At 41.6% G+C, this 12,278-nt stretch overlaps 1 protein-coding gene across 4 annotated transcripts in view; it reads left to right on the top strand.

Annotated features, from left to right (window-relative positions):
- Positions 1–286: 286 nt before the first annotated feature.
- Positions 287–12,278, top strand: part of STAB2 (stabilin 2) — a 165,972-nt gene continuing 153,980 nt past the window's right edge. For all 4 annotated transcript variants that reach the window (XM_040491054.1, XM_040491053.1, XM_040491052.1 and 1 more), the window contains exons 1-3: positions 287–554; positions 4,925–5,058; positions 7,482–7,597. In XM_040491054.1, the coding sequence (XP_040346988.1) occupies positions 477–554; positions 4,925–5,058; positions 7,482–7,597 (328 nt within the window). In that variant the 5' untranslated portion in view covers positions 287–476. The remainder of the gene's footprint in view (positions 555–4,924; positions 5,059–7,481; positions 7,598–12,278) is intronic.

The raw sequence follows: 12,278 nt of genomic DNA, 5'->3' as shown, positions 1-12,278 counted from the left end.
CACAAATACTGCCTGGCACCAAGATTGGGACTTTGCATTCGGAGAGAGGGGCCTGCAGTTTTCCATGGTGTGGCTGGATACGTGTCCGTGGGGCCGTGGGTCCAGGAGCAGGCAGGACCAGAAGAGGGATGGGCAGAGCCCTGGGAGGTGGGAGCTCGTTCTTGGGAGTTGCACGAGGCACAAAAATTCCAGAGCATGTCTCCGCCTCAGCCCCTTCAGGATATCCTGTCATTCAACCAAGACATATATAGAGTCGAGAGTGGCCAATTTCACCACGACCCCTGAATTGGCCATTTTTCCTGTCTCGAGGCAGTTCTCGCATATCATGTGCTTCAATCCAGGAAAAAGAGGGGGAAGGATTTGAAAGCAAACACTGAAATGAAAGAGAATTCGCTAGGAGTTCATCAGACTAGGTTAGAATAGCTGAATAGTTCCAACAGGTGCCTGGAGCCAGAAGGAGTAAATATTTTCTCACTATGCTACAGAAGTTCATGCTTTTTCTTCTTGGATTGGTGGCACAAAATTTCTGCTCCCCGCCTGAAACTACGGAGCAGGTAAGATGAGACTCGCATTTTTGTTGTTGTTGTTGTTGTTGTTGTTACGTTCATGATATGTTAAAAACCTTTTTGCTTTCCTCTGTGGTGATGGGTAAAGGGTACTCTCTGGACTTCATAAAATAAAGAGAAAGGCTGCAGAGAATAGGATCCTAATGGTCGTGAACCATCTTTCCAAAGGTGAGCTCACCCAGTTGGTTCTATTCCTATGCCAAACCCCGTTGTTAGGATCTCTGACGCTCATGCTAATGTTCCTCTTTCCATTGCAGATGTTGGTATCCCCCTGGGGCAGGGGGGTTTGTTTTGTGTTAATAATTCACTGTGAATACCTCCCATTGCATCATTTTGAATATAGAAAATAACCATGGCTGAAGACAGATGAGCAGACAGATGTTCTAGGGAGTTGTAGGTGATGTCTGGTTGAGAAACAGTGTTACAGAATGCATCAGGAACTCATCCCTTCTAGCTTCCACAGAGTTGTAGTAGAAGTACCCAAAGGGGTGCCTGGGTGGCTCAGTTGGTTAAGTGTCCAACTTCGGCTCAGGTCATGATGTCATAGTTTGTGGGTTGGAGCTCCATACCGAGCTCTATGCTGACAGCTCAGAGCCTGGAGCCTGCTTCGGATTCTGTGTCTCCCTCTCCCCTGCTCACACTTTGTGTCTCTCTCTCAAAAACAAATAAAACATGAAAAAAGAAAAAGAGGGGCACCTGGGTGGCTCAGTCGGTTAAGCTCCCAACTTCGGCTCAGGTCATGATCTCACAGTTTGTGGATTCGAGCCCCGTGTCAGGCTCTGTACTGACAGCTCAAGAGCCTGGAACCTGCTTTGGATTCTGTGATTCCCTGTCTCTCTGCCCTGCCCCTGCTCACGCTCTTGCTCTCTCTCTCTCTCTCAAAAATAAACATTAAAAAAATTTTAGAAAGAAAGAAAGAAAGAAAGAAAGAAAACGAAAAAGAAGTACCCAGGGTGGTAGGGTCAGCATCTCTCGTGAAACCCACTGGAACACCAACATCTCAAGCAGGCTCACGTGAGCTGTCTTTTTTTTTTTTTTAACAACATTTATTTATTTTTGAGACAGAGAGAGAGAGAGCATGAACAGGGGAGGGTCAGAGAAAGAGGGAGACACAGAATCTGAAACAGGCTCCAGGCTCTGAGCTGTCAGCACAGAGCCCGACGCACGGCTCGAACCCACAGACCGTGAGATCATGACCTGGGCCAAAGTCGGATGCTTAACCAACTGAGCCACCCAGGCGCCCCTCACGTGAGCTGTCTTAATAGAGCAAGTTGGGTATCAGATGTGCAGCTAGGTCAGCCGAAACGAGGTGTAGGAACAAGGCAATCTGAGTGATTTATTTAAAATGCATTTCCCCAGGCATGATTTCTATTCATCATAAAACTTAAACATGATTCTGCATCTGAGCCAGGCAAATATTTATCCCTACCGACTCGACGCCAGTTGGATGTCCTCTGATAATGCTTTTCACGAAAATGCTGGAAGCTAGCATAACGGTTTCGTGCTCCAGCTTAGAGGTTTGAGAGTGGTGAGTTTGAACCGTGGCTCTCATATGTTTGTTTACCAACTATGTCTGAGGACCGGTCACTGTGCTCCACAGCCTACCAGTGGTCCAAGCCTGAGCAGGTTAATTCATCTCTCTGAACTGCAGTTCCTCCCCTGACAGTGCTCCACAAACAGCCAGAATCATCATCTTCTTTATCATCATCACCATTGGCAGCATCGAGTGCTTGCTTAAGTGCAGAAATCAGGCCTTGACCAGGTTTAAAGCTGAGTTTGCTTTTCAGAGGAGACTGTATAAGAGACCAAATAAGCCATTCCATTTGAAAAGGACAACTTGAAAGTCAAGAGATTTCTTGAAAAGCAAGTATTAAACCTGACCTTTTGAGAAAGAAAAGAAAAAGTAATGTCCTTCCATCCGCTTATCTAAGTGGGAAAACCTAATATAAAGAAAAGCCGGTTTTAACAGATGTAGAGGCTTCATGACCATTGAAGGGAGTTTATTCAAACTCTAGCTAAGGGTGGCTCTTACTATTATTCCATAAAGAATATTCCAGGGCTATTTTGGTTCATAATGATCATCAAATGAAAGCTGCCCATAAAAACAGATTTTATTTTTCTATGTGCCGTTGTACAGCATGCAGGGAAGAGGAATAAGCTAATCAAGGAATCAAAAGACCTAGGAATGCAAGCTGGTGCAGCCACTCTGGAAAACAGTATGGAGGTTCCCAAAAAAACTAAAAATAGAACTACTCTACGACCCAGCAATTGCACTACTAGGCATTTATCCACGGGATACGGGTGTGCTGTTTCAAAGGGACACATGCATCCCCATGTTCATAGCAGCACTATCAAAAATAGCCAAAGTATGGAAAGAGCCCAAATGTCCATCGATGGATGAATGGATAAAAAAGATGTGGTACATATATACAATGGAGTAATACTCGTCAATCAAAAAGAATGAAATCTTGCCATTTGCAACTACGTGGATAGAACTGGAGAGTATTATGCTAAGTGAAATTAGTCGGTCAGAGAAAGACAAAAATCATATGACTTCACTTATATGAGGACTTTAAGAGACAAAACAGATGAACATAAGGGAAGGGAAGCAAAAATAATATAAAAACAGGGAGGGGGACAAAACAGAAGAGACTCATAAATATGGAGAACAAACAGAGGGTTACTGGAGGGGGTGTGGGAGGGGGAATGGGCTAAATGGGTAAGGGGCACTAAGGAATCTACTCCTGAAATCATTGTTTCACTATATGCTAACTAATTTGGATGTAAGTTTTAAAAAATAAAAAATTAAATTTAAAAAAAAAGGAATCAAAAGACCAAAAGCTTACAGTGTGGCCTTGGCAAGTCACAGAACCTCCCCTCACCTCAGTTTTCTCCCCCCTAGAATGGGGATGATGATACCTCCCTGTTTATCTTCAGCATAGTCAAGGTCAAATTAGATGATGCTCTTAGAAGTATGCATAACCATAAATTTCTCTGCAAAAATAAGACTTCTTCTTCTGCAGCCTTTATATATTTCAGTAAATTTAGAAGTAGTTATGACATTCTCACCACCCCTACCTAGTGCTGGCCTGTGTGCTATTTGTGGATGGGAGTAAGTAAGAAGTAAGAGACAGGGTCCCCTCCCACAGGGATTTTTAAATGGAAAACAAAGACAACAAAATGTGTTCCACTGGCCAACCACATGAAGAGAAGAAGTTGAGAAAAGGAAGAGAGATGGGTGTGGTTTTGTGGAAATAGTGTCTTAAGCAGGGGCTTGAAAGATGAAGTTTGGGGAGCCAAGAGGAGGAAGAAGCACGTTTCTATCAAAAGAGACAATAAGCAAAACACAGAGGTGGGGACAGAGAAGCATTACAGGAGCTAGCATTTACTGCCTAAAATATTCCAGATACTGGACCAGGCAATTTGCACATATCATTTAAAGGTCTCCGTAACCTGGAGAGTGATTATTTGCACCTCCCCCTTACAGAGGATGGCAAAGGGTGAGTAATGCATTCAAGACTGTACACTTAGCAAGATACAGAGCTTGATTCCAATCTTAGGTTTTTTTTGACTCCCACATTTTGTCTCTCTTCAGTGTATGAAACTGCTTCTTCTTAAACTTGATGGGAAATGAAGGAGATTAGAGACAGGGGACCAAATCTATTTGGGAGAACCACCACCAACATCTTGGACAATGAGAGATCCTGAAGACAGGGCCAACGTGGGTCTGCATCATTCATACTAGCAGTTGATTCTCTACTGCTTAATGTTGCTAAGTGACTGTTTCTAGTGGGTCTGTTGTATTTCCTACAACGCATTCAATCAACAAATATTTTACTAAGCACTACTATGTACCAGGCACTGTTCTATGTGCTTGGGAAATATTCAAGGACCAAACAGAAAAAGATCACTGCCTGTTGGAGCCCATAGTCTAGCTGAATTCTAATCAAAATGTTGCAAACACCTTTGGAGCAGGAACTATATGCTTCGTAGCATTTAGCACCCAGACTAGACTATTGCTGTAGAATCAATGCTGAAAGAATATTCTTGAGACCTGTTGATCTATGACCAATTGACCCTAAATAACCACTTTAAAATTTTTCCCATTTGGAAAGTGTACTCTATATTTCAGGATTCCCAATTGGGTAAGTGTATGTAATGAAGTTACCTTGCTTTATTGGATTCCACACTTTAGATCAAGGACAGCAAACTTTCTACATAAGGTTGAAGGCAACCAGCCAGTCATTACCAATCAACCTGTTGCCATCCCTGTCATTCCACGGACATGAAGCCAATGGGAAAGATTGGCCAACCAAGGTTCTGCTAATGGGACTTGATTTTTTTTTATGTCTTCACAGGCAAAAAGGTGTGATAGGACATCTCTGCTTACAATTAGGACTGAGTGCCGATCCTGCTTGCTCAACTTAGAAATTAAGTGCCCAGATGGTTACACAAAGGTTACCAATGGCTCCGTAGGGGTTCGAGATTGCAGGTACTCATGAGAAAATAAATGTACTCAAGTCTTGAAATTTAAGGGATTGTGAATCTAAATGGAAACTTCCCATCTCAAAAACTACAAAGCATTTCCGTGAGTTTTCCCTTACTTTAGAATTACATTCAATCCAAACTCACAACTTACAACCTTGCATCTAAAAAATATATTTTTAATTCACATTTCCATACAAAATTGACTATATTGCATGGCACACAAACATTTTCCCCTCATTGTGCCCTTCTCTATTTTAAAAATCTGGGTTTTGTTTCATTTGGAAAGTTTCTAGTCAGAACATGGACTGAAAAGCCATGGATCCGGCAGTCATCTTATTAGCCAGCTATGGATCCTGATACTAATTAGAACCTAATGAGAGAAGACAAAGGAGTTACAGCTTCATACATTTTCTGTGAGCATTGCATTGCTGAAGTCTTCTAATGATTCAAAACTCTCATAATTCAAGGCTAATCCTTGCAAAGACGAGCAGTTTCACTTACTGGCTAATGCAAGCAGCCACACAGCTCAAGTGTCAACACAATGTTCAGTGTACTAAGTCTACTGATTTAGACATTAGACATCTCTCAATGAGCTCATTCCTAATTCAGGGATGAAGGATCAGTACTATTTCTGATTTTGTATAAAATGGAAACTTAACACTGTTATATTACACTATTTTAAATTCATGTTTGCTTAATATGATCACGATATATTCTATGACCAAAATCATCAATTTTAATAAAAGCTTTCTGGGGCATGTGGGTGGCTCAGTTGATTGAGCATCCAACTCCTGATTCAGTTCAGGTCATGATTACAGAGTCATGAGATCGAGCCCTGGGTTGGGTTCCACACTGAGCATGGCACCTGCTTAGATTCTCTCTCTGTCTCCCTCTACCTCTCTCCCCTGCTCTCCCTCTTGCTCTCTCTCTCAAAGTAAAAATTTTAAAAAAAGCTTCCCAAGGCTAACTGACCTAGAATTAGCAAGCATACGCAACAGGTGACCATTCAGGTACCAAAATGGTCACCCATTTTGACCAGGTTCTCTTAGGAAGCATATAAAGATTTAGGATTTGAGGTTAAAATTATACGATGGCTTTATTGAAGACCTCTTTGTACTGGCAACTTTTTTTCATGGCCCAGGTGGGCACTTGGTTATGTCCACCCCACCCTACCATCCCCCCTCCAACACACACACACACACACACACACACACACACACACAGGATAAGATTATTATACTCGTGCTCTCTGTTGCAGAATTGAAGACTTTGATCCGTCATTCATTTATGCTGAAATAAACCCAAGATTGGCCCCTGAGGGGATGTTTCGTTCTGCCCTTGGCTCTTCCTCTTCCCATCTTTGCGAAGAGATGCCCCTGCCAGTATTCTCAAGCTTCCAGAGGAATTGTCAACTCTGTCTCCATCTTGACGGCCGATAAAGCCAGTAGCTCAGGGACTGGATTAGAAGTACAACCTTAAACTCACCTGCACACTATTCTTTTTTTTTTTTTATTTTTTTTTAACGTTTATTTATTTTTGAGACAGAGAGAGACAGAGCATGAACGGGGGAGGGTCAGAGAGAGGGAGACACAGAATCTGAAACAGGCTCCAGGCTCTGAGCTATAAGTACAGAGCCCGATACGGGGCTCGAACCCACAGACCGCAAGATCATGACCTGAGCCGAAGTCAACCGCTTAACCGACTGAGCCACCCAAGCGCGCCATCCTGCACACTATTCTTAATAGCCCAGTTGAAAGAAATGATATTCCTGGAGAATCGTCTCTAGATACACTAAAGTCAAATCCTGGAATAAGCCATCCATGCAGAGATTCCATCAAAATAGACAATGGTGTTTAGCCTCCATAGAATTGCTATTCCAGATATGTACCTCAGATGGTATAAAAACTGTTCTAAGGAATTCATCATTACATCTCCCTTGAGGATATTGTGACATATATTGCCCACTAAATTACACCACCTCTCACAGAAATGTTTACATATAGAGTCCCTGCAAAAGACATTCTCATCCTAGGCAGTTTGATCCAGAGATCCTGTGCATCCCAGAACCTACGATCTTTTCCTTCTTGTATTAGCTGCAACAAGTGTGACGTCCACTGGTAGCATGTACCCAGAGCCTAACACTATTTCCTTTGTCTACCAGCCCCACTTCTGACATCATTTCACCTTTATTTTCATTGTGCTCTGATATTTCACTTTTATTTTCATTGTCATCCATTTTATACAATTAAAGGTAAATCATGATTAAGTTTTATTCTCCCTAGACAGCAAAATTCTGTTCAATCTATGCTTTTTAAAATATAGGCAAGTGTAAAGAAAGACCTAAATAAAAATCTAGGAAAATCCCACTGCCCAGAGTTAACTGAATTGCTCTGATCATGGGTTTATGTCTTCTCCTTCCTCTCTAAGGTACACCTTTGAAATCAGGAAGTACTCGCTGTCTCTCCCTGGATGCCGCCATATCTGTAGGAAGGACTATGTCCAACCTCAGTGCTGTCCAGGCCATTGGGGCCCAGACTGCATGGGTAAGTGGCACAGCACTTTTCTTGGACTTTGATACTTGATTTTCAAGGTCCCATTTCACAGAAGATTGAAAGGAAGGAAGTCTGATAAAAGGAGAGTGTCAGCACCTTTTTTAGAAAATTCCTTCTCAGTCTATATGTAGAAAATCTTTCTTGCCCTGTCAGCTTTTACAAAGAAATCTACTTTCCTCCAGTTAGAGATCTCCCTTTAAGAGAATTCCCTTACAAGTCAGAAAAAGGGACAATTGAAAGGATATCCATTTTTATAAAAAAGATAACTGATCATAGAGAGGATGTAAGAATTCTGGGCTACTATAACCCCAAGTACAATTTTCTTTAAGGTGAGATTTTATTATAGCATCTCAAAGAACGTAGTTATTGTTTGACAACAGAAATAATAGTTAAATCTACTAAAACTTTAATCTTAAGATGGAATCAAACTCTATAAGGACCAGTTCCACTGTAAGAAAAACTACTAGCCAAATCTGAGCCAATGGTATAGTTAGACTCCTGTGGTCAAGCGTAACATTTGTGAGCTAAAATTGAACTTCTATCATGATTAAGGATGTTAACACTCAAGTAGTAACTAGGTCCTTGCTAGGATAGGCAAATTATGAAAAATCTCTTTTTTTCCCTTGAATAGTAAAAAATCAGGCATTTTAATTCATGCATTTACCATTTTTCCCCATTTTTCAGCGTAATGAAACATCTCCTTAAGGATCCACTTAAGGAGAGGGGCGCCAAGAAGGCTCAGTTGGTTAAGCGTCTGACTCTTGCTTTCAGCTCAGGTCATGATCTCATCGTTTGTGAGTTTGAGCCCTGCATAGGGCTCTCTGCTGACAGCATGGAGCCTGCTTGGGATTTTCTCTCTCTTTCTCTCTCTGTCTTTTCCCTGCTCACATTCTCTCTCTCTCTCTCTCTCTCTCTCTCTCTCTCTCTCAAAATAAATAAACTTTAAAAAAAGAATCCATTTAAGGAGAGAGATTAGTTCTCTTTTGCTTTTCTTTTTTTCTGACTAAAATAATACAAGCAAATTGCACACAGCTTGCAAAGTTTAGAAAGGTATAGAGAAAGAACAAAATAGCAAAATAGAAACTTCTTTCTGTCACATATAGGAAACCCTAATCGGTTTAGCTCATTTCCCTGGTCTTTTTTTTTCCCATGTGGCTTCTAAACAGTCGAGCCCTTCTTGCCTGATGTTGACACTGCTTTTTTTTTTTTTTTTTAAGTTCATTTAGTTATCTTGAGAGAGAGCAAGTGAGCAGGGCGGGAGCGGGGGAGCAGAGAAAGAGGGAGAGAGAGAGAATCCTAAGCAGGCTCTGCACTGTCAGTGTGAGGAACCTGATGTGGGGCTGGAACTCACGAACCATAAGATCATGACCTGAGCTGAAATCAAGAGTCAGATACTTAACCGATTGAGCCACCCAGGTTCCCCTTACACTGTTGTTGTTGTTGTTGTTGTTTAAACTAATGATAAAATAAATAATAACTTCCATTTATTCAACATTTCTGACATTAGGCACCAGAGAGGTACTCAGCCTGTATTACCTCCTTTAATTCTTAAAACACATCTTTGAGTTAGACATTTTTATCTCCATTTCGCCTGTGAGGAATCAGAGATTTAAAGATGATATCTTACCAATTTCTTTTGGCCTGATCAATGATAAAGCAAGTTCAAGTTCAGGGCTGCCTGTCACCAAAGCCTGCTGTCTTTCTACTCTGCCCCATTGCTGGAACAGAGCTTATAAAAAAAGAAAGAAAGGAAAGGGAGATCCTCCAAATGTGTTTCTAACTTCCCTCTTGATTGGTAGGTCCCTTTAGCCCTCCCAGTCAATGACTGCGTTATGCTCCTTATCCTGGAAAGGTCAAGGTTGGGGTTCAGGAAATCCTGGCCTTCTCTCTATTGACTGTTCTGTCGGGTTCACACCAGCATGGGGGCACTGCGTGATCGTGTGTTACAACAGAATCAAGTGATTAACCCACCCTTCCAGATTTCAAGACCTTTTTTAGCTCCAGATGTGATCATGCTCACATCCAGTTCTTAGAGACATCCTGATATGATACAAAAACTTTTAGGTTGGTTTTTCTCTTTCTGACCCACAAAAACTAATCTGACGCTGTTATTGAACAGACCCCCTGTAGACAAGGCTTTGCACAGGATACAGCAACCAAAGTCAGCATGTGCAACAGAAGGAATGGCAATGTGCAACAGAACAGAACCGAACAGAAAGAATGTCCCCCACAGCCAGGGGGACAAAAAGACACTAGTCCTGCTCCCACGTTTTGGCTTGAATCCAGTTCTGTCACCGGGCGAGTTAATTGCTGCCATGCCAAGTGGGGGTACAAAATCCTACTCTACAAACCTGTAGTAATATTATAATATTAATGTAGATGAGAGTGCTTGACAGAGGGACACAAAGAAGGCACTTTAATAATGTTTTATAAATAAATGAATGAGTAACAGTCAAAACAGACTGTTAATGAAATGAAAGCCAAATAAAGTGGCATTCTTTCTTTGAGCCCTTCTTAAACAGCAGGTAACTCCTAAACATGAGCAGGCAAATGGGATCCAAAATCTTCAGTGGGCTTCATGCCGTCACAATGTGCCAGGCGCGAATGGGGCAAGGCTCCTGCCTGCCACTGAGTGTGCACAGTTCCTCGAGGGGTCACACATTTCCTTCTGCTGCATCTTGAGGCCCGAGAAGCAAAGTATGTGAAAAGCAGGGACCGGACAGATGGTCATTCTTCTATCCTCTTGTTGGAGCAAAAGGACACTTCCCTTTATCTGCATCTTCCAAACATACCAAATGTCTCCAAAGGCTTCCTTCCTTTAGTTCAGGAAAGAGATAAATGTTCTACTTGGCTGTATATTTCACCTCTCACATTCTGTGGTGATGACAAGTGAGATCTTGCCTATCGCTCGACATTTCCGCAAGGATAAGGCCATTTCAGAGCTGCTGACGTGTGCCCATACATCTTTTTGAGGAAGCCCAAGCCCTGGAATGGCCTTCTTTCCAAGGCAATCATGGCATCCAGTTCCTTTTCAAAGCATCAACAAATACATTCACTCTGGATACCTCTGGGTTACTTCTAAAACTGTTTTAAGAGTGCCTTATTCCAACTAGAAAATAACACTTGTTTCAATTCCGAAAAATCAGAAAACACAAAAAAGCACAATGAGAAAAAAATTACTCATCGTCTGTTGAAATTAAGAATAAGGCATGAATTCTCACTTGGGGGGGAAAAAAAAGATATGTCATCCTGACATAAGGAAGTTGTTTCTACCCAGATTTAACTTGCTTCTCCCTCATTAAAACTGTACTGCTCTATCAGATCAGCATATAGAAGTCTTTATTCTATAGCACAAAAACATATTTTTAACGTTGAAACAATCACATTTCAACAACCAATATCCTACTTGAGAGGAAATAGATTTTTTTTTTTTATTGGAACATCCCAGTTCTTTTTATTCCACCATGAACATTAACTGATTTGGGCAACAACTCAAAGTAATGGAAAAAGAATGCAGGCAAAAGGGTTACACAGAAATTGGACTGTGGCCAAAACAACCTGATTACTTCAAAGGGAAATGGTCTTGATTCTTCTTTTTGAGGTCAGCGTCATCAAATTCTGCACATGCATTTTTTCTTCTGCTGTATTATTTGTGTTTCCAGATCTCTTTCTTTCCTGTTCTATGTTTCTTGCCATTCACTGCACAGGTTGTAAATAACGGACTTCTACAGATTTGAAACCAGTCTTCTAGGCACATTCCTTTCGGCTTTGAGTGAGAAATAAAGCTGCGTTCACACGAGGAACCTATTTCACATCAGTTTCCCAGGGAGACAATTTCAGCCGGAGCTATAAGTGGTGCATATTCTCTGCCTGAACACTGTGAGCCAAGCTTTTAAACAAAGGTGGTCACGTGACGAAGTAGGCATTTCTGGTGTTCATTGGGAGAGAAAATTACAGGGAGGACTTTGGTCAAGATCTTGCTGCCCAGGAAGTTTATTATCTTCCTTTAAAGAAACAGAACTGCTGATGATTTGCTGACAGCTTATAACAGGTGAGCCTCCTGCGTGAGGAAAGTCCCAACACAAGAGACCACCAGAGTATCTAGTAACCAACAGGAAATGTGATAATGACCTAAAAGAGTTTTATCAGCTATTTGAACCTCACAGTGCATCAGCAATGTGCTCTTATAGCACATTCTGTAATATCTTTTCAAGTATGGTTGCTGAGAACATCAATGTTATCATCTTTCTTCATAATGGGGACCTGAGGTGGTTGAACATGATTCGAGAAACAGGAATAAAGTTGACACTTTGGCCTTAACATTTTTATTTAAAAACTGAACAAGTCATTTCATAAATTTTGAACTTAAACCGTTCAGTTTAGGATATAAAGTGCACACCCTTTGTACTCCCACCCTCCAGCTATCTTTTTCCCAAAGTTCCCTCCAGGGTTGGCCAACTCATAAAAATCAAACATTTATTGAGCACCGACTATAGGCTGCACATAATCGCATATATAATAGATAGGTCTAGTCCCTACCCCCAAGGAGCTCACAGGTTAATATAAGAAAGAGACACAAAAGCAGACGAGGAGAATCAGTCATACCTGAGAGCCCCACAGAGGACCTGGGGATTGGGAGGAGCTTTGCAGTTTGCCCGAAGGCAGCCAGCTG

The sequence above is a fragment of the Herpailurus yagouaroundi genome, unplaced genomic scaffold (genome assembly GCF_014898765.1).
Source record: "Herpailurus yagouaroundi ecotype Mexico unplaced genomic scaffold, PumYag 182, whole genome shotgun sequence".
Taxonomy (NCBI): Eukaryota; Metazoa; Chordata; class Mammalia; order Carnivora; family Felidae; genus Herpailurus; species Herpailurus yagouaroundi.
This window is presented reverse-complemented; position numbering and strand designations above follow the sequence as displayed.